This window comes from Heloderma suspectum, chromosome 1, assembly GCF_057233095.1.
Source record: "Heloderma suspectum isolate Gila_16-S chromosome 1, 16-S_ref, whole genome shotgun sequence".
Lineage (NCBI taxonomy): Eukaryota > Metazoa > Chordata > Lepidosauria > Squamata > Helodermatidae > Heloderma > Heloderma suspectum.
The window spans coordinates 366,935,349-366,957,150 of NC_139458.1; the positions used below are offsets into that span (position 1 = coordinate 366,935,349).

Sequence of the window (21,802 nt, forward strand, 5' to 3'; positions counted from 1 at the left end):
ACGCGCTTTTTTTTTTTTTTAAAGTCACCCGTGATAGGCTACGTGACGATTCACGTAGCCTATCACGGCTGACTTTGCAAATCTTGCCGTGATAGGCTACGTGAATCGTCATGTAGCCTATCAGGGGACGTGTTTTTTTTTTTCTTTCATTGCAATGGCGGGGGCGGCAGCCAGTCGAAAGACCGGCTGCCGCTCCCGCCCCGCTCGAACACCGGACGAACCGCCAGCCGGACCCGCCGCCGGGAGGGACATTCAGGGAAGGTAAGTCCCGTCCCGGGGGGGGCGGGGGGGTGCGGAGGATTTCTCCCCGAAACTTGTTCGGGGGGCCGGACACGTTGGCGCTCGGCCCCCCAAAGTTTCGGGGAGAAATTCTCCGCCATCCCTCACTCCCTCACCAGCAGTCTGAAATTATACAGCCCACATGCAGATTGACCACTTCAATGGGAACTTAGTCATAGTTTACAATGTCCGTTAACAAGTCGTTGGGGATTTTTTTTACCATTTCACCAATATAGAATAATTTCACTGGTCTCCAACATTTATTTCATTCGTATCCCATGCTACACTACCTTCAGGAATTTCAGAACAGTTTATGCTCTGGGGCAGACCATGGACAGGCCAAGACTTCCCTAACTTAAACAGTGCAACAGCAGCATGTGCCATCAGACCACCTCTCAAAGTAAATGAAGGTCAAAACATTTGGACAATGGAATTGAAACAACAACAAACGTTTCTAGGAAGGAAAAAAATCTTTCTATCTATACACTATTTAAGGTACATTATTTACGTACAATATCCTGATATTTTACAATTGTCCTGGTATTCAAGACGGGCAATGATCAAAGTCGTCATACTACTGTTCAATGGATAATGTACTATGTAGCCAACAACATGAGCTTAAATCCGTTTAGTTGGAAGTGCCACTCTGTTCAATGGAACTTACTCCATTGTTCTTATATTAGTCTTTTTCGTAAAAAGAATACATTTCGTAAAAAGAATACATCTCCTCTCAGCGCCCGCCATCTCCCACTTGACACTGTGCCGGTGCCTAGCATCCAGAAACTGCTGTTGCACCTCCCTCTCCCTGCCAGGGTCACTATCACTCTCAGGAATTTGTACCGGGAGGGGCTTTCCCCCGGTTGCTCCTCTGAACAGCGCGTGGGTTCCTCTCCCACAGTTTCTATCTCTTCCTCAGAATCAGAACTGCTTTGGGGCTCTCTGCGCTCCGATCCAACCCTGACATCACCGTGGCAATGCATCTTTCTTAAACTGAGGAGGATTAAATCCTACTTTCTTCTTGAATTCATCTGAAACTCATTGAAAATTCTCAATAACATTTCCAGATTTAATTAAATGGTTCAAGAACAGAGTGAACTGAACATGCAGAGTAATAGCCTTTTTCACAATACAAATCAGATCATCATTCTGGGAGAAACATGAAGTAAAATATTAATTAGCATGCAAAATTAGGGTACAATTCAGCAAAATTAAGCAGATTAAAATATTCTTGTTTTCTTTGGGAAAGTTAAGAACATGCTTAACACTCTTCCCACTGAAATCAATGGAACTTAAAAGCACTCAACTTTGCTGGATTGTGCCCATAGTTTTCAGAATCTCACAGTTTAAAGATTCAACATAGTTGCATGTAAAAATCTAACATTCTTAACACTGTATTTCTGCAGTTGTATAAATTTATACCTTAACATTTCCTTCCCGAGTGCTGAACAGCACAAAAAGGAGACATTGCTTTTATTTACAACTCACCATGAAAACAGGAATCTGTCTGTGTCAATATGTGGAGGAATCCGCCCAAGAGACTCTTTACAGCTCCCTTTAAGAAAAAAAACAAAATAAAAATTATGTACTGAACAATTATCATAAATTAACAAAATATCCACCAAGCTTGGGCAAGCTTGGCCATAAAAAATGGACTACAGCTGGCTATGGGCCAGCCCCAACATCCCTTCCAAGCTGGCTTTGCCAGACCTATCCCCCTTAGCCACAGCTTCCTCCCTCAGTTTATAGTCTCAACTTCAGGCCCCTAACATCTTCACTCTTTTTCTTTAGTTAAAGCCCACTTCCATGGCCATATTATCAAGATGACCACCAAATAGCAAGTAAAAAAAGGTAAAGGTGTCCCCAACCAGTCGTGTCCAACTCTAGGGTGTGGTGCTCATCCCCGTTTCTAAGTCGAAGAGCCAGCGCTGTCCGAAGACGCTTCCGTGGTCATGTGGCCGGCATGACTGAACACCCAGGTGCATGGAACGCTGTTACCTTTCCTGCCGAGGCGGTGCCTATTTATCTACTTGCAAATTCTTGCTTTCGAACTGCTAGGTTGGCAGGAGCTGGGACTGAAGACGGGAGCTCACTCCGTCACGCGGCACTCGGGTCTCGAACTGCTGACCTGCCGACCTTCCAGTCTGCAGTTCAGCGTCTTAACCACTAAGCCACCGCGGCCCCATAAATAGCAAGTAGGTGTATGGTAATGTGGCCTAGAGATACGCATATGCTTAATGAGCACAGTTTGGTTTTATTTACTCAAAGCCTTTAAAATTTGGTTAGCCTCTTGTGAGGTGTCTTGGTTGACATGCATATAAATAGGTCTGAGATGGAGATGGAGTTGATATAATGGCTGCTGACATCTCAACACACACTGATGGCTCTCCCAAAGCAGAAGAGAGCGGTTGGGGGGGGGGGATAAGGAGCACTGATGCTCTCCCCCAGTTGAAAAGCTGACAATTTCTCAAACTGCGAATTACCTTCCCATCTTTTGCAGCTTTCCAGTGGTATCTCCCCCACCCATGTTGGCCAACCAATCCAGGAAGAGATGGACAGAGACATGTGCTGAACTTCTTGATGATATTGTATAATGTATATTTATTTACATTATGTATATCTATTCATACCATATACCGAGATAAATAATAAGACAACTAGGTCATAGGCATAGCTTCATTTACCTGTTGCATAAGTACTGCTGCATTCTTTCCCTTCAGCCTGATTACTTTCAAGAAGCTTTGAAAGACATGAGTGAGCACATCTAGGCTTGGGCTACCAACAGAGAGTAAATGCAATTCCAACATGCAAATTTCAGGGTATATTAATTCCCCTTGAATAAGGTTTTCAGCTAGATCACTGGGAAAACTGGAATAACCAAAGCATCCTTTTTCTTTCTTAATGTCTGTTCCTGGAAGAGAAGATACATGGTCATCCGCTGAAATTCAGTGATTCAACTGCTGTTTGCTTCATCTGTTTGTATCGGCCTTATACCTAATAGGCTTTATACCTATTGCCCAACAATAACTTTTTATTAATTAGGAACTGATGGGGTTATCAGAAATCAGGATCTTCTGCATTGTCAAAGATCCTGTGTTGATGCATACAATCATCTTGGAGAAATGTAAAATTGAAACATGCACATTCATATGCTACGAGACAGACCTGACAGTGGTGGGAGGCTGACAAGTACATATACCTGTGAACACTGCAAGATGGTTTCACTACCATAATCATCCATTTTTAGATCTTTAATGTATTGATGTACTTATTCACCACCATTACTACATACAGACGCTTTTGTTCCTAGCTTTTTCAAGAAAACCCATAACTCTAAAAGGTAACTGCTTTATAACGGTTGTGTTATACTTTGAATTATGACACTACCACTCTTAGAATACAGCTCCCATGAGCAAAAAAGCAGAGGTATGAATTGTCTACTCATCTGACAAGTTTGTGAAGGAATCAGGGTCAGGAGGAAGTCAGCAGCAACAACTGCTGTGAACCAAGACTAATATTCTAGAATTTTCCAGATCATAGGTATTGCTGCCACTATGACCTGGTTCATATGATAAACCAAAATTTAATTAACCATGATTTGTTGAATCATGAGTTGTCGTTACACGCAAGCCCGGGACTATGGATTAACTATGAGTTGTTTACCATGAATAATCCATGAAGAGAACCCATGGTTTGCTGTTGGGTTGTAAACTGTGAGTTGTTTAAACCATGGATTGTCATCACATGCAAACCCAGAATCATGGGTTGTTCCACCAGGCTACATAGGTAGCCAGCAAGAGCGGTCAAAAACCCAGCCTTTTTACATGCCAGTACTAAAGTGCCACAAAGGCAACTTGGATACAGGGAGGGAGTGGGTGAAGGAAGAAGGAAACAAACAACCCAGGGACTGAGAAAACAAACCATGGTTTGTTCAATTGTCTGCTATACAAATCCTGGCTAGGACAACAGGATCCTGGGTAGGACAATGGATTAGCATTATGTGCAAACCGGACCTATATTTCTCTGCCTTAGGCAAGTAGACTACGAATATGAACTAAAAGAAAATAGTAAAAGAACAACACGGGTGCCTTTAGAAATAGCTCATTAGACAGCATTTGAACACACCTGTAACCAGGAGTTTATCATCAAACCTGGGGGCGGGGGAGAAAATAGTTTGCAATCACTTCTCTGTTTCAGTACCAAAGTGACTTCAAGATGACAGCTGAAAGCTCAAAGATCAATACAGATTCATGTGTACAAGTTTCCAGAAAGAATAAGCCCACAAGCTGCCAACATATTGTATTTAAATTGGAAGATTCTCCACCAAATCCTGACTAAAACTCTTTCAGATTATTAAAATTCAGATCTGCTGAAAAATGCCTCAATCCATTCTTCAGGAACTTTCTACTAGCAAGCCAAATACTACACACAAGAGTGCAGCCTGAACTTCTGTGCCCAGCAAACTTCTTGTTGTTTGGCGATCAATCTCCACACACTATGCACAAGGAACATTCCTTCATTCAAGAGAGAAAGCTGAGAAACTACTATGCCTGGAGAGTTCCACACATGTATGAATGCTGCTAGAATGTAATCAAGCAGTATTTGAGAAAGTCATGAGTGAACTGCATGAAGTCAAAGTTCAGACTTACCCTCATCCTTGCTTTCACTGTCATCAGAATTACTTTCACTATCTGCATCATAGCCTTCTTCTTCAGCAAAAAATTTAAAACTACAGCACTGTGACTCTTCAGCTTCTTCAGATATATCACCAGGCTGAGGCGTAGGCTCCTTTTCAGATTGATGGATCTGTGGCATGCATATTTATATGTTTAAGATGAGCAATTAAAAAATAGGCCACCATTTACAGAAGATTCTGGGCTTTACAGAATATTTGGCCATACTAAAATATCATCAAGTAAAATCAGTACCAATTATCTGTATCTGACCAGACACCCGAACCCTTCATTTGCTTACTTTAAAAACAATAAATGCTTTTTGGATTCCAGTTGTTGTATCACTCTTGTGCAGAAAGTAGAAGTGACATCCAAGAGCTAACAGGACAAGGGTAAATGACCCCAAACTATGCTAAGTAGTTTCAAAAAATTAGAGAGACTGTGTTTACCTAATAAACTAGAAACCTGCAACCAAAAGGTGTCTTGTTGGTTTAAATTTACATATACACTTTGGCCCACAATCCTCCAGCCTATCAAGCTCCCTAAACTGGGATAGGCAACATGATGCCTGCAAGAACCAATGTGCACCCAGATACCTTTCTTGGTGCCGACCAACTTGTCCTATCTTTTTTGCTTTTGAAAAAAAACTAACACATGTTATTACTGACAACTGGGATCACTTCTTAGCAAAGGGAAAGCCTTCAGGTGCTAACATCTTCATGTCACACGAATACCTCTGGGCTACATGATGGGGCCCAGAGACATTTTGAGTAAATAAAGGTGGCAGGCAGCTGCAGACTGATACTTTCCTCTGCAGTGCACCCAGCCCCATTGAAAAAGAAGGGAGAAAAGAAAAAGGCACTGAAAACTGGGGGTTCAAAAGAATTGCTCAGTTTATTGTTACTCAGACCCGACCTCTGCCTTGTACACAGTTGTTTGGGCAGGTTACTTGCCCTTTGTGACTAGCGACACTTCCCATGACAGTCATCTTGTGATGATACCTACAACAGTTTCTCAAATTGCCAAATGTGCCCATGAACACAAAAAAGGTTGCCTACCCCTGCCCTGAACCTGTCCACTTTCCTGCAGTCAATGGAACACAGACTCTCCTGCTTGTAAGGCCACGGGTGAGACTTTCTTCAAGCCCTACTTTTCAAACCTTCTAAAAAATGAGGGGACTGGCAAAAAGGAAGTTGAAAGTGAAAGTCAAGAGGGTCAACTCTCTTCAGAAAGCTTGTGAGTTATTCAAAACCACAATAGAAACTCAGCTAGAATGTATAAAGCAGATCAAAAACGGTGCTTCCAAGTCTAAGAAGATGCCAGCATTGTTAAGCAAAGTCAAGAAAACTATTAGAGCCAAGAAGACTACCTTTAGAAAATAGAAGTCCTACCCAAAGGTGGAGAACAAACTTGCATGCAAATAGGTAACAACGTACCCAAAAAAAGAATCTGAGAATATTTCCCAGCATTCAGCTTCCAAGCCAACCTAGAAACACATGCAAAGAAGGGCTTGCTTGGTATCTAGGATCTCAGGTTCAAATCTATGCATCTCTAGCTAGAACAAGGATGGAGAACCTGTGGCCCTCCAGGTGTTACTGGACCAAAACTCCCAGCATTCCTGACTACTGCCCATGTTGTCTAGCTCTGATTAGAGCTGGAGTGTAACAACATCTGGAGGGCCACAGGTTATCCACCCCTGAACTACAGGATTTCAGGTAGCTAGACTCAGAACACTGCCAATCACAGTATGACCATTGTTTGCTATACTTGCTGTTTAACACCCTGATTTCTTTCTTGATGAAGCACAGTTTATAAACATTTTAATACATAGAGTAAAATAAAATACTGGGCTAGATGGACAAGTGATCCAACTCAGGATAAGATAACCTCTTGTGTTCTTATACCCAAGAAGCTGCTCCTTTGCTAGGACCTGTGTGACGTTTTTCCCATTCAGAAATGTCGGTTACATTGCCAAGCAAAGCAGAATTGTTTGCAAACACCCTACTTTGTTTCTAACAATTGAGGGTGAAATTATAATTTGCTTATGAACAGTCCATGACATCAAAGGAGCTTAAGAACCACAGAGACTTCTGACAAGCAAGCAGGGAATAGGAAACATGCATTTTTAGTCCAGCATACCTTTTCTTTCTTCTCTTCAGAATGATCCAGATCAGCAAAATAAGTCCCCAGTGCAACTCGAAGCAAAGAATCAAATAAAGGCTTCACCAAGTCAGTTTCCATTATTCTAGATTTTGCAAGTTGGTCCCTCATTTCAAGTAATATGTCTTCCACACAAACATTCTACATTGAAGTAGAAACAATTATGCTTACAGGTTTTGATGAATTGAAATAGTACTAAAAGCAATTAAAGTTTCTCCTCTATTTGCATTCCTTGTCCTCTCACAATTGCTGAAAGCAAGAATTAAAATGCATTTGTCAAGGGGTTTGTTTGCATGTTGTGCTCATAGTACAGATTGCCATGACTATTTCTAGATAAGTCTCTTTGTTTCTCAATTGAGTTCACACATAGTATATGAGGCTCAAACTCTTTAAAACCCCATGGATCTGTTCTGAAGTTAGAAAACCCTATGACTGGCAAAACAATTACAACATGCAAGCCTTGTGAAAGAGAGTAGCGAGATACTACAGTAACAACTGAAAAATATGGTGTGATGTGACTAAGCTTCCATGCTGCTTATATTTAGGCTATTTTCATTAGATTCCCTCAGGTCGAACACTGTCCTAGATCTCTCTGGAGATGAATCTCACACCCTGGTTTTCTATGGGATTTCCCCTTATAACTGCAACAGGTGCTTTCTCTTTCAGAGGAACTCTCCACCCTCTAAAATGCTGATACTCACCTGCTGCTGTTATAAATATATTCCTGTAATTTAATTAAATGTACTTTGAAGTTCAGCTTGCCATGAAGAAAGGTATAATTTTAACATGCAAAACAGATCGTTCCCATCTGTAAAACAGTTTTTCATTGATATTGTGGATATAATTATTACATGAGTGGTAATGGCACATTACCTGGAGAAAAGACTCCATTTCTGTCTTCTGCTGGAAATTGCTTGCACTATGTAAACAAATTGCTAGCAGAGCTTCCAAAAGTCTTATACCTTGGAGCGACCACTCATTTTCTTGCATTAAAGCTCTTTTTGATTCAGCAGTGCCACCAGCTGAAGTTTGTTCTGTACTGGAATGATCATGATAAAGCCATTCATGTTGCTCTGCACTGTCAAGATTTTCATCGAGACTATCGTGGTCTGAATGGCCTCTCTCACTGCTCAGCACCAACTGTGATGAGTCACTTTTGAAAAAAATCTCAATAGGTTTCTCCTCCTCGCTTTGTTCCTTTGCTCCATTTATGGCAAGTTTCTGAATAATCATAGCTATTAATCTATGACATACTTCAAAGCCACCAAGCCTATGGAACTGTCTTTGGAAAACTGAGCTGCACAAATAGATCCAGCAACACATTGACCAAATGTCCGCTGCCCTGTGGATATGTTCCAAGGAAGGTAAAGACAGACTCTCAGGAGAGAGACATGGCAGCCTGTGGCTCAAAGGTTCACTAGCTGTACTATCATAACCTGAAGTATCTTCGGAATCATTAGCTGAATCTCGATCGGCATCTGCTTCCTTAGTGACACATAAAAAAGCAACACAGAGAAATATGTTTATCATGTTGACCTGAATATCTTGACTGACTGATTTCTTCTTCTTTGGATAAACTTCTTTGAGCCCAGCATAAAATTTGCTTAGGCTTTGAGGCACATCTGAACCTTCTTGGTGTCTATGGACCAAAGCACCTAGGTCTAATGCAGATTCTTTTTGTTCATTGTCTAAGCCATCTAGGTCTGGCATCAACTGGTCCATCTGTTGGTCTCCAAGGCAAAATATTAATGTTTCAAATACTTTCAAGGAATAACTTCGTACACAGTCCAAGTCATTTAGTTCAGTCATTTGATTTACTCCATTGCAGCTTAAGAACAACTCTCGTATTATTCTGTGGACAAAAGCAGATACTAAGTTGTTACCATTTAGATAAAACAAGGACAAAAATTAATACATTGTATATCTTTGCTATTCCCTTTTGGTTGCTTAGGCCACAATCCAACACAGAGTCAGGTAAGCCACTGAAATACATGTTTAAACCTGATTTAAAACAACAACAACAACCACACTTCTAGATTATCTGGGATGAGCCAGTTTGGCTTTTAACATTAATATAAAATAAAACCATATTTGAGCACAATGTTAAATTGATTATGTTGGCCATTCACTAACCAAGATGCCAATGTATATTTCAATTAAAGCTCAATAACTTTTCAAAAGACTTTATTTGCTTTTTCTATACAGGGTTAAGCACTGATATTTTAAAATAGACTCTCTGCCTATTCTTTCCCCTAGGATATATATTATGCCATTTTAAAATTATAAAGGTAAAAAAAAGGTAAAGGTGTCCCCAACCAGTCGTGTCCGACTCTAGGGTGTGGTGCTCATCCCCGTTTCTAAGCCGAAGAGCCAGCGCTGTCCGAAGACGCTTCCGTGGTCATGTGGCCGGCATGACTGAACACCCAGGTGCACAGAACGCTGTTACCTTTCCTGCCGAAGCGGTACCTATTTATCTACTTGCAATTTCTTGCTTTCGAACTGCTAGGTTGGCAGAAGCTGGGACTGAAGACGGGAGCTCACTCCGTCACGCAGCACTCGGGTCTCGAACTGCTGTCCTGCTGACCTTCCGGTCTGCAATTCAGCGTCTTAACCACTAAGCCACCGCGGCCCCTATAAAGGAAAGGTTCCTTTTGTGCAAGCACTGAGTCATTACTGACCCCTAGAGGGATGCTGTTTTTCCTCGGCGTTTTCCTGGCAGACTGTATAGTGGGGTGGTTTGCCATTGCCTTCCCCAGTCCTAACTACCTTTCCCCCAGCAAGCTGGGTACTCATTCAACCGACCTTGGAAGGATGGAGGGCTGAGTCAACCTGAGCCGGCTACCTGAAAACCAGCTTCCGCTGGGATCGAACTCAGGTCGTGGGGAGAGTTTCAGTTGCAATACTGCCGCCTACCACTCTGCGCCACACGAGGCTCTTTTTAAAATTATAATAAGCTCCACATTCTAGAAATGGATGGGCTAGGTATTAAAATAAAGCATTCTTTCCTTGTTACACTTGGAAATTGACATTCACAACAATCTTGAAGATTGCCCTGGTTTGTTGGCAGGTTGTAGGCAGTTAAGGGTGCAATGACCCATATGTGATGACTTGAAAATGCTAATTAGAAGTACCTTAAACCAGTGTTCTAGTGTCTGGACATAAGAAGGCATTGACATTGACCTATAAAGTATAAAATATTTCTGGCCCTACTCAACTTGCTTTCCTAAATCCTATCACAGCCATCTCCCCTAAGATAAGCTGAGAATGCCAACTGAATTTATATCACTTGCATGCCAAGTCTTAGGATGATAGATTGCAGTCAGAGATTTTCAATGGTCTTCGCCTGCATTAAACAGGATACAGCTATTTTAGCTTTATGTATTTATACCGTTAACACTTTCCCCATTTCTATCTGCCTCACAATGTTACGATAGGGCAAATTATAAATTAAACATTTGGCAATTAAATTCTTATAAAGCTAATCTAAACACATTTAAATCTCATTGATTTCAATGAGAGAATAAAGTAAATTTCATGATAAATCAATGGGTCTTGAAAGTGCTTAGCTTTAGCTGGTAGCCATTGGCGCTAAACAATTAAAGGGAAAATAAAAATAACAAAGCTATAACAGATGAAATACGTAATGAAGGGAGAGAAGGGGCTTTCACAATAGAATTGCAGGTGGGAGAGCACAATGATTATTTAGAAGTTTGACAAACTGCAAACATGTATAAACATAACAGAAATACAGTGCAAATTGATTAGCCACTGCTATATGGCTCCAAATAGACTTCATTTGCATACAGCATGCTAATTTTGTTAGAAAGGCTGCAGGGACACATAAGAACATAGGAAACCGATTCATCCTGACTTAGAACTTTAAATCCACGTAGCTCAGTACTGTCAACACTGACTGGCAGCAGCTATCCAGGGTTTCATACATGACTCTTTCCCAGCCCTACCTCAAGATGCCAAGGATTCAATTTGGGCCCTATTCATCCTTCTTGACTTTTCAGAGCACAGTACTAGTAATAAATCAGTGGTTACATTTCTAATCTTTGTGTGCTGTATATAACAAAATAATTAAATAAAATATATGAAAAAAGGAATTACAAATAGAGATATATGAGATGCAATAACTATATTAGATTATATGCTCTCATCAGAACATTACATATTGTTATATTGTGTTTATTGAGATGGATCTAGCCCTGGTCCTCATGCGAGAGGAAAGTACTTCCCCAGCATGTACACACTGGGGAGGAGATTCTTCCATCTGCAGCAGCCCTCCATACCTCAGAGGGTGCCACTCTGGTAGGCCTCTCAACCATCTGGAAGTATATATGACCCTATCTGGAAGGCACAGGAGCTGCTGCCGGAAGGGAATAGATGAAAAGCAGGAGCAGCCTTGTGCAAGTCTGGATCCAACCTCAGGTGTACAGACACCTTCTAACACTGGGCACACCATTGACATCAAACCGGCATTAGCACAGTCCTGCATTATTGCAACCTCTGTTTACTTTAGTGGGACCATACAAAGGTACACCAAGTCCTATTAAAGAGTGAAGGTTGCTGAATTTGCTCATACCTACAGGTATATATGTACTTTTAACATCTATGAGTTTCTGACCCAACTCCCCCAGCTTTCAGTATGCAAGATGGATGGAGAATAGGGATGTACGAAAGTTCTGCCACGGATCTCGGGGAGGCCGAATGCCAGCGCATTCGGCCCCCCGAAATCGGTGGCGGAACGGCCCGCCCCCCCACCCCCCCGGGACGAGACTTACCTCGGGCAGATCTTCCTGGCGGCAGCGGTGGCGGCCGGTCTTCCGACCGGCTGCCGCCACCGCCATTTCCAGGTTAAAAAAACAAAAAAAAAACAAAAAAAGTGATAGGCTACATAAAGATTTACGTAGCCTATCACAGCTAGATTTTAAAAAAACACTGTGATAGGCTATGTAAATCTTTATGTTGCCTATCACGGGTGACTTAAAAAAACAAAAAACGCGCGTCTGCAAATGGCGGTGGCCATGGCGGCCGCCATTTGCATTCCTTATTTTGGCACGTCTTAGTCTACGTAGATGCTACGCTATTTGCGTTCCCCTTATTTTCGCCGTCTTAGTCTACGTAAATGTTTATGTAGACTAAGACGTGCCAAAATAAAGAATGCAAATGGTGGCGGCCATGGCCATTTGTGTACGCGCGTGTTGTTGTTTTTTAAATCAGCCGTGATAGGCTACGTAAACATTTACGTAGCCTATCATGTCTGACTGCAGGGACGCAAACGGCGGCGGCTATGGCTGCCGCCATTTACGTCCCTGCTAGCCAGCGGCCGGATGTCCGGCTGCTGGCGGAGCCGGCCGGCGGCTCCGCAGAATCGCTGCGGAGCACAGCTGGCCAGCCAGGATTCCGGGGGGGAGGAATGGAGCGCCTCCCCCCCCGGCCAGGATTCCGGGGGGAGGGACAGAACGCCTCCCCCCCACCATCAACATAATCCATGGAAAGGTAAGTCACTTTTGTACATCCCTAATGGAGAAGAGTACAATTATTTCTTTGTCACACAACAATGAAGAAAATGAACAAACCTGGATTTAAACAGTGCAGGTAGAGTCTGTAAATAGATTTGAAGCACTTCCTCAGGCAAACATCTTTTATGGCAGCTGTGTGTCTGACTGAAAGCTGCAGTAACACCTAGTTGGTGGGAGCGATGAGCCAATTCAACACCTCTCTGAAGCACTGGGCTGAATATGTAATTATACAGTTTCCACTGAATCACTTCATTGCCTTTTTGGATCAAATTGCAAACATGACTAGCTATCTGCATGCAGCGCAGTTTGTCATCTTCTTCAAAAACAAGGCTCTGGTATGCCTCCAAGGCATCCCACTTCAGCAACATATCTTCAGATTCTCTGCTGGGCAAAATTCCTTGAAATCTATAGGGAGTTGAAGAACTTGGTGTAGAAACAACATCAGCAGCATCCCCATGTAGGACATCATCTAGTTCAGCAAGCTGGTCACAGTCAATGGTACAAATGTTGCAGGAGGCCTGTGTCAGTTTTTGAGAAACTTGAGCTCCTCCCAGTTGGTCCAATATAAACTTATTAAGGACGCTTAATATATGTGGCTGGAAGTTTTTTAATACTTGCAGTTTGAAAGAATGAAGTAAGGGGATAATTACAGACTTGGGGTCCATGCAACAACATATGCCCACATTATTGACACCAGATAAGATTTGAAAACACGTGCTGCCAAGGGAGAGTTGTTCCAGCAACCTCAGACACTGGTGAGCACAAACAGCAATGCAGCAACACCGGTCAGGATAACGAACCTCCCCATCTGCCACTTCTTCAAATGGACTCTTCGAGACTTGGTTTTTAAAAGCGGAAACTGGTAGCCCTGAGAGGTCTCTGTGGTGATGCATGAAGTGAGAATACTCGCATCGCCGGTGTCGTTTTCTTGTACACACAGACTGATGAAGTTGTTCTGACTTCACTTTTTTGATAGTGCTGATTATTTTCATAATGCTACTGATAAGGGCTTTGAGATAATCCGATGCCTCTGTGTCCCTTGCAACCAGCCGTTCCATCTGGAGTACTGTGGTTTCAAACAGTTCGAATCCCTGGTGTTGTATGAATTCATGAACGAGGTCAATTGCTTGACTAAAATAAATTGGATTGGAGGCTGCACTCTGAAGGCAGCAGATCAGGATTTGCAGAACTCCATCTATAAACTCTGGCAAAAGGAGCGCTCTGTGGCGGTATCTTGAGAAGGCAAGGTCATCCTGAATCGCCTTCTGTAAAGCTTCCTGCTTTCTTGAAGCAAGAGGATCATATGGTTTTTCCAGCAAACATTTAGCTTTTAAAGCTGCTTTAAGTAAATCAATCAGATTTTTTCTCAAATTGCCAGGCATGGTGTCAGCATTGTTAACATCCATAGCCCAAAGATGCAACACTGTCCTAAAGAGCATCCTCTGAACCAGAGCAACAGATTCTTCTGTCCAGCTTGAGGAAACTACTTCATTTTCAGCAGCAATGCTTGCACTGTAACAGTCTCCAAGTTTTGACAAGAGTTCTGTTAGTGTGGATGCCACATTTGCTGCCAATGCAGACTTCTGATTCAATGTAATGTCAAACTTGCACACTTTTTCTAGCAATGACAGTAAGACATGACACAAGTCAAAGGGAGAGTTATGTAAGCAGCTGACAGATGATAAAGCTGGCTCTTCTGAAGCCTGAGAACCAATTTTTTGAACTGGAATGATCTGTTTGGAGCCTTCTACGTTCTCTCTACTGGGATTATAACTCTGGACCTTTTCAGCATCTAGAAAGATACATCTACCTGCAACATATTGCTCCTTAGGTGGGTTTGTTAGAAAAGGCTGTAGGAGTTGCGGCCTCCTGTGCTTCATCATTACGGTAGTCTTCTCATCTGAATTGCCTTCCGAATCAGAGGTGGACAGCTGAGATTTCCTTGCATCCCTCACAGAATAGCGATGGGTAGTTTTGCGTTGACGTCGACTTTTCCAGGAAAAAGAATTTGATTTTACAGATGCCTGAGTGGACAGATGAGAATTTTCTTCTAGATTTTGTTTTTCCTGAGTAGATTTGAGAAAACTTGAAGTTGTCTCTTTGGTCAAGCATATATCAACCGAGAAGGGTAGATTAAAATCTGTTGGAAAACAGAAATTACAGTTAGACCATTTCACCCTATATGGAGGACTCACAGCCAGCTCAGACATGATCCAGGAGTGTATGGTTATACATGCAGTGGAATTTGGGAGCAAGCCTCAGGCTTATATGGCCTCCCCTATCACACCAGGGATCTTTAATGTGAACTGAGGTCTACACAGATGAGCAGGGCCTAGTTGTGTTTTGTGCACATAGCCCCTTCAGTGTGATCTGGGGCCTACTGTGGTGGGGAGAATGTTCAAGACTCACTCCCAATACCCTGCCATATGGATAATCTATGGGTGAGGAAGCGCTTAGCTGTACTTTTATTTGTTACATTTCTAGGTCCTTGAATATTCTATAAAAACAAAGACAATCAAACTGGTCCATGAGAAAAAACCTCCAAAATCCACAGTTCAGCAATACCTTTATTAGAATCAACTAAAATGACAAAAAAGAGTGTAAAAGCTTTTGAGTTCTCCAGAACTCTTCATCAGCTAGGTGGTACAAAAAGCAGAGGATGGGGGAAGAAACACAAAAGTCCAAAAATTAGGCCAGAAGACTGGCCATGAGGTCTGTAGGTTAGACTCCATCTCAAAATAGAGATTGCACAGTGAATTAATTAGTCACTGATAGGCGCTGCAAGTATCAGATTACAACTTGCATTATGGGACAAAGAAGCAATGGCTGAGGCCCATTTCTGAAAACACAAAGGCCAGCAGTAGCTAAGAACTGTCTCTTGCCTTAGGCAAAACATATAGGCTCCTGGATAGGCAAAAAGCTGAATTAAAGAGAAACATGACAGTCTTTGTGTTAGCAAATCCAGAGATTAATTTTAGGCAGTGCACTAGGTTAAAAAGTCAACTGAACCCAAATTGTGTAGTATTACCTAGCTTGGGGCATGATTTTAACTCCTAACAATTCACCTGCAGCACTGTACAAATTTGACCTATGGAACAGGCAAGCCCATGGAGACCAAAATTTGATACCATACTCTTGCACTCTGAACACTGTGGTGAAAATCCCAGCTTTCCCACAGACCAACTGCCACAAGCTCTCTGCCTCAGTGCTCTAGCTGCAGTTCATAAGCAGTAATTACCAACTTCTGAGTTGCAGTATGGCTTTATCAAGCAGTTTTAAAAGTGTAAAACAGCCTATAAGGAAGATAAAGAGATACAGGGTCTGCAATCATAAAATGTAGCTATTTTGCATATGAAAAATGTAAAGTAATTGAAGGACACAATGTTTATCCAGAACCAAGTATTCAAGTATATATTTTAATTCATCTGTGGATATTGCAGAGGCACCTGTTGTCAGGAGTGCCCTAGCTGCCTCTTACAGCCCCCTCCAATAGCCAACTCAAGACACAGACGAAGAGGATTCTTTCCAAGGCTTTATTCCTTTACAACTTAATTACTCTTTCAGATGCTAATCACCAGCGACTAAGCAAGGAACTGCACCGGGGTAGTTAGCAGAGTAGCCTAAGCTCCAGGTAAGGCAGTTGGTCCCTGTTTGAAGGAGAAGAGCAGGAAACCTCTGAACTTATGGGCTATGGAGAGGTCCTCCCTCTTACCCGTAGGTCCTCGGGACGCGACCGTTGTTTTAGCGTCAAGCGGGCAGAGCGCCTCCTCTCTGCGCCCTCCATCTGGCGCCGCTCCCTGCGTCTGCACCAAGCGTCCAGCAAGACCCCATCCCCCACTCTCTCGCTGCGAGGGTCACTATCTCTCTCAGGAATGCAGGCAGGAGGAATTTCTTCCCGTCGCTGTGCCTGTGAGCGATGAGCGAGCTCCTCTACCACGGGTTGTTGCTCTTCCTCAGAATCAGAACTGCTCTGGGGCTCTATGGGCTCAGTTTCCACCCTGACACCTATTAAATAAAGGGCAGTATCCAACGCTGCCCGTATGCTAATGGGACTCCCTGCTAGTGCAATGGGAAGCTAGTGGTTAATGAAGCCACTGGAAATGAGCAAAAACGCTAGTTTCTGGAACGGGGCAGGTCAGTGCAGCTTTAAGAAGGTAGACCTACTGAGCTATTGCATTCTGGAAACTAGCATGTCCACTTGTTTCTAGGGTTGTTTTAGGGGTTGCTCTAGTGGTTGATCTCACAGACACAACAGAAGGAGCAGAGGCACAGTGGTAGTATTGGATACTTTTCTCAATATGTAAAGAACACCTACCTATTGACTTTTCTTCTTGAACAGGTATTTTCCATACTAGTGGCAGAAGTGATAGGAGGAGAGTAAGAAGATCTTCTCGACAAGTCAACTCCTATTTGAGAAACAAAGGCTTGTTTATATTTCGTATTTTATAGAAAGTTTACTGTCATCTGCCATAGATTCCAAACCAAGTTGGGGTTAAAGCCTCTTTGCTTTGCTTTTCCAAAGTTTCCAATACTTATTTCAGTATGACACACTAACAGTTGAGTCTTAAATTCAGCTACAACACACTCCCCAATAAGAGTGAGGCCTAATATGCTGCAAACCTATCTAAAGGCATACAGGTATTTAGTATAGTCTTGCATTTAAGCTTTTCATTCTGAAAAAAATCCTCACTCATAGGATATAATCCAACAACATAAATGTTACACCTACCCATTTGGAGCAACATGGCATGCAACAAGAAGCAAATTAAAATGCTAGAGTTGTTATATTGTATTGCCATCATAAAGAAATTCATTTAGAAAGTTAAGCTAGCATTTCATCCACACACAGTCAAGGCCAGCATTATAACAGAAGGTTTGACATCTAAAAGAAATCAGTTACTTTGTTGCTTTGAAATAGGAGGTGGAGATAAAATCTTTTATGCTATTCTTATTCTATTGAGGCCTGAAGATCCAGAAAAGGTTCTTAGACAAGTCTTTACAAGATTGTGTAAAGTCCAGTCCGTCTGTGTTTCACGGATTGTCAGGTGCCTTTCATTCTGTCATCTGGGTATTGGCGGAATTGGATTTTTTCCAATTTCTACAAATTCACTTTTGTGCATATCTGCACTTGCAAAAATGCACAAATCCCCCCATGCACAAATGCCCCCAGATGTGCATTTTCATGCTTTTGTCTATGGGGGAAATGTGCATTTTTAGCCGGGGTTTTTTTTGTTTTACATATTTTTCTACAACTAAATTTGCATCAAATTCCAGAAAGTAAAAGAGCAGGGTCCACAAGTCCGTGGAATCCGTGCGACTTGAGAAAAGCTGGTCCGGATTCATAGAAATCCAAAGTGATTTGATTCTGCTGCGGATTTCTCAGACATCCCTCCAACTTCAACCCTCTCTTTTCTGGATTCATCACATCAAACAGGGAGGGATTGACCAGCTAGGTCCAGGAGATGGTAACTGCCTCCTCGTGAAAGGGACCAATCCTGGCTGCCCTGAAGGAGGAAGCTGCGAGACTGCTCCTGAAAACCTCTTCCATGAACCCAGAAGATTGTAAGAACTATCAGCTGGCCACTAATATTTCCTTCCTGGGCAAGAAGCTCCATCAGCTAATTGCTGTGCAACTCCAGGATCTCTAAGATGACACTGATTATCTGGAACCATTTCAATCAGGCTTGTTCTGGACTTCTTGGTGGCTTTCAAGGCCATCAACCAAGGTATTCTTCTAGATAAGGTCTCTGAGTTGGGGGTCAGGAGCACTGTTTTATAGTGATTCTGTTCTTTCTTAGAAAGCCAGTTCCAGAACATACTGGGGAGAATCACTCAGTTCCGTAGCATTTATGTTATTGAATTCAATAGGATTCTCTCTTGTAACCAAATGCTTTTTAATATCTACATGAAACTGAGTGAGGTTATTGGAAATTTGAAGGTCTACCCAGATCCTTTACATTTGATTCAAGCAATGGAAGTGCTGAACTGATGTCTGAGCTTGGTAATGAACTGGGTGAAGTCCAATCCAGACAAGACAGAGGTGGTGTTGATGGTGGTTCTTCTGTCTTGGATGGTGGTAGTCAGCCTGTTCTGGATAGGCTGCATTCCCCTTAGAGGACCAGGTTTGCAGTTTGGGGGATACTCATTTATCCACCTTTGTCAATGGAATCACAATTAAACTCCGTGGAAGTACCTTCACAATCCTAGGTGATCTTTCTGGATAAACATAGCCTTGCCATACTTACCTATGCTCTGGTAACCTCCAGGCAAGATTATTGCAATACACTGTACAATGGGCCAACTTTGAAGACTTTTTGGAAACTACAGTACCAAAAAGCCATGATCTCTTGGATCAGAAACAAGCAACAAAACTGAGCATTCCCTCCTCACCTTATGTATCCAGATTCATAGAAGACATCCTGGATAGTTAGACCACACTATACCATGACATCTAAACCATGAAACTGTGGTTTGAGTACTTCTGGCTTGTAGAGAGTATTCAAGCCACTGTTTCCCCATTTGGGTATCATGGCAAACTGTGATGTAACAATACAGAAAGTGTTCTACGAAGGGGGGTGCACAACAGGTGTAGGGAGAGTTCAAGCTTTTCAGTCATTCCTGATGCAAAGCAACATGGCTTTTGTTGGAGCAGGAACGTGATATCTCAACTAGGCCATAATCTAGAAAGTCTTCAGATTCATCATCAACATCATCAACAACATTTATATACTGCTCCACATCTAAACAGATTCCAAAGGTGTGAACAATAAAAGATAAAAGCAATAAAACAGAATATTAACAGTTTTAGCAGAATTAACAAAAATAACAATTTAAAAAACAGAGTACCAATAAAATTGTGGGTGATCATTCAGGGAAGACTTGTTGAAATAATAATGTATTCAGCAGGCACTGGAAACTAAGCAATTGTTGGCTTCCTGCCTGACATCCAGAGGCATGGAGTTCCACAGAGGGGGAACCAACACACTGAAGGCTCTACAAGAGAGTCACGCAGAACCACCAGGAGCACCTCATCTGATTACTTCAGTGACCAAGCAGGTTGATAAAAGAGAAGGTGCTCTCTGAAGTATCCTGGTCCCAAGTTGTTTAGGGCTTTTTATACCAACCACAAAACCTTAAACCTGGCCCAATAGCGAATAGGCAGCCCATGCACTTCCCTCAGCAAAGGAGTTACAGGGGCAGCTCTGTAACTGAGCTGAGCATTCTGCACTAGCTGCAGCTTCTGGGTAGGGCAGCTCCACATACAGCGTGTTGCAGTAACCCAGTCTGAGCTTACTAGTGTGTATACCACTGTGGCCAAGCTATTCCTTTCCAGGAGCAGCTGTAGCTGGTGTACCAGTCGACACTGGAAAAAAACAGTCCAAGCTGCCGTCACCACCTGGGCTTCCAGCAACAGTGATGGATCTAGGAGTATCCCCAGACTATGAACCTGATCTTTCAGAGGGAGTGCAACCCCATCCAGAACAGACGATAAGCCTATCCCCCAGACTCGGGGACCACTCGCCCACAGGGCTTCCATCTTGCCAGGATTCAGCTTCACTTTATTGGCTCTCATCCAGCCAACCTTCACAGCCTCTTCTGATTCTGATGATACACAGCTCTATCTTCTGTGACATCAATATATTGATGCACTTTGCTCTAAATCCCCTAATGACTTCCCCAGCAGCTTCCTGTAGATGTTAAACAACACTGGGGACAAGATGGTACCTTGCAGAACCCCACAGCTCAATTGCCAAGGGGCCGAAAGTAACCCAATATTACTTTCTGAAATTGACCCCTCAGGTAAGACCAGAACCACTGTAACACAGTGCTTCCAATTCCAACCCAGGGAGTTGATTCAGGAGGATACCATGTTCAATGGTATCAAAAGTCAATGAGAGATTGAGTAGAATTAACAGGGTCACACTCCCTCATCCCTTTCTCAAAAAAGATCATCCATCAGGGTGACCAAGGGTGATTCTGTCCTGTAACCATGTTGAAACCCAGATTAGAATGGGTCTAGATAATCAGTAGCCTCCAAGCACGCCTGCAGTTGCTCTGCCATTACCTTCTCAAGTACCTTCCCTAAGAAGGGGGTATTCATTACTGGGCAGTAGTTGTCAAATACCAGTGGGTCCAGAGTGGGTTTCTTCAGGAGTGATCACACTACTCCCTCCTTAAGGACAGCAGGAACCACCCCTTTATGCAAGGATGCATTTACCACTCCCTGGACCCACCCAGTCATACCCCTTCAGCTAGCTTTTATTAGCCAGGAAGGGCAAGGATCGAGATGGCATGTGGTCTGTCACACCTTGTTCACGTCATCAGGCTGCAGCAATTGAAATTGATCCTAGAAAATCAGGCAGATGGTGGCATCAGACAATTCAACTGGAGCTGCACTAACAGTGTCAAATTTGCTGTGGAGACAAGCAATTTGTCCTCAAAGTGTGATGCAAATAGGTCACAGCAGGTCCTTGAAAGGTCCTTACTCCATTCACCAGAGAGAGTGTTAACAACCCCCAGACCACCAGGAAGAGTTCCACTGGATGGCGACTTGGGGATGCAAAGGAGGCAGCAAAGTAGGCCTTCTTTTCTGTCAGCACTGCCACACAATAGGTACGATTATGTGCTCTAGAGTGTGCTCAGTTGTCTTCACTTCACTTATGCCATTTGCACTCTAGCTGACATCTAGACTGTTTCATTTGCTGCAGCCTTATTATTATTCCTAATTAATAGCCTGGAGTCATATACAGCAAGTATGTGGCCATTAAGATTCACATCTTCGGATTTTTAACCTGCTCAACCCCAAAAGTTTTGAGCAGGTTACAATACATTTAAACATGACAAATGAAAATTAAAATTAGAAATAAATAATTTATGCACCATCTGAAATTACATAAAAACGTAACTTTGCAAGAATATTACATCTGATCTGTCTACTATGCAATGTGGAAGTCAATCAAAGTAGTATCATTATTAAGTTCTTGGATTAAAAAAAAAAGTAACCACACTTGTAAAGGGAAATACGTTTACTTCCAATTGTCTTAAATACTCTTTTGTGCATCAGTCTATTTATTTCTGCATTCATTAATCCAAGCATAACAAATATTGCCTCTCTCATGAGTAAAAGCTTACACATATTTTCTCTTCAGCATACTACATTTATAA

The 21,802-nt window shown here is 42.4% G+C and overlaps 1 protein-coding gene across 8 annotated transcripts in view; it reads right to left on the minus strand.

Moving 5' to 3' along the window:
• Window positions 1-21,802, minus strand: part of LYST (lysosomal trafficking regulator) — a 146,388-nt gene that overhangs the window by 105,177 nt on the left and 19,409 nt on the right. For all 8 annotated transcript variants that reach the window (XR_014786801.1, XR_014786800.1, XM_084828183.1 and 5 more), the window contains exons 3-9: window positions 16,953-17,043; window positions 12,695-14,777; window positions 7,983-8,961; window positions 7,089-7,250; window positions 4,926-5,082; window positions 2,961-3,187; window positions 1,765-1,831 (exon numbers count right to left, since the gene is read on the minus strand). Coding sequence is in view for 6 of the 8 variants with exons in the window: in XM_084828183.1 (XP_084684309.1) it covers window positions 1,765-1,831; window positions 2,961-3,187; window positions 4,926-5,082; window positions 7,089-7,250; window positions 7,983-8,961; window positions 12,695-14,777; window positions 16,953-17,043 (3,766 nt within the window). In the remaining 2 variants the exon portion in view is untranslated. The remainder of the gene's footprint in view (window positions 1-1,764; window positions 1,832-2,960; window positions 3,188-4,925; window positions 5,083-7,088; window positions 7,251-7,982; window positions 8,962-12,694; window positions 14,778-16,952; window positions 17,044-21,802) is intronic.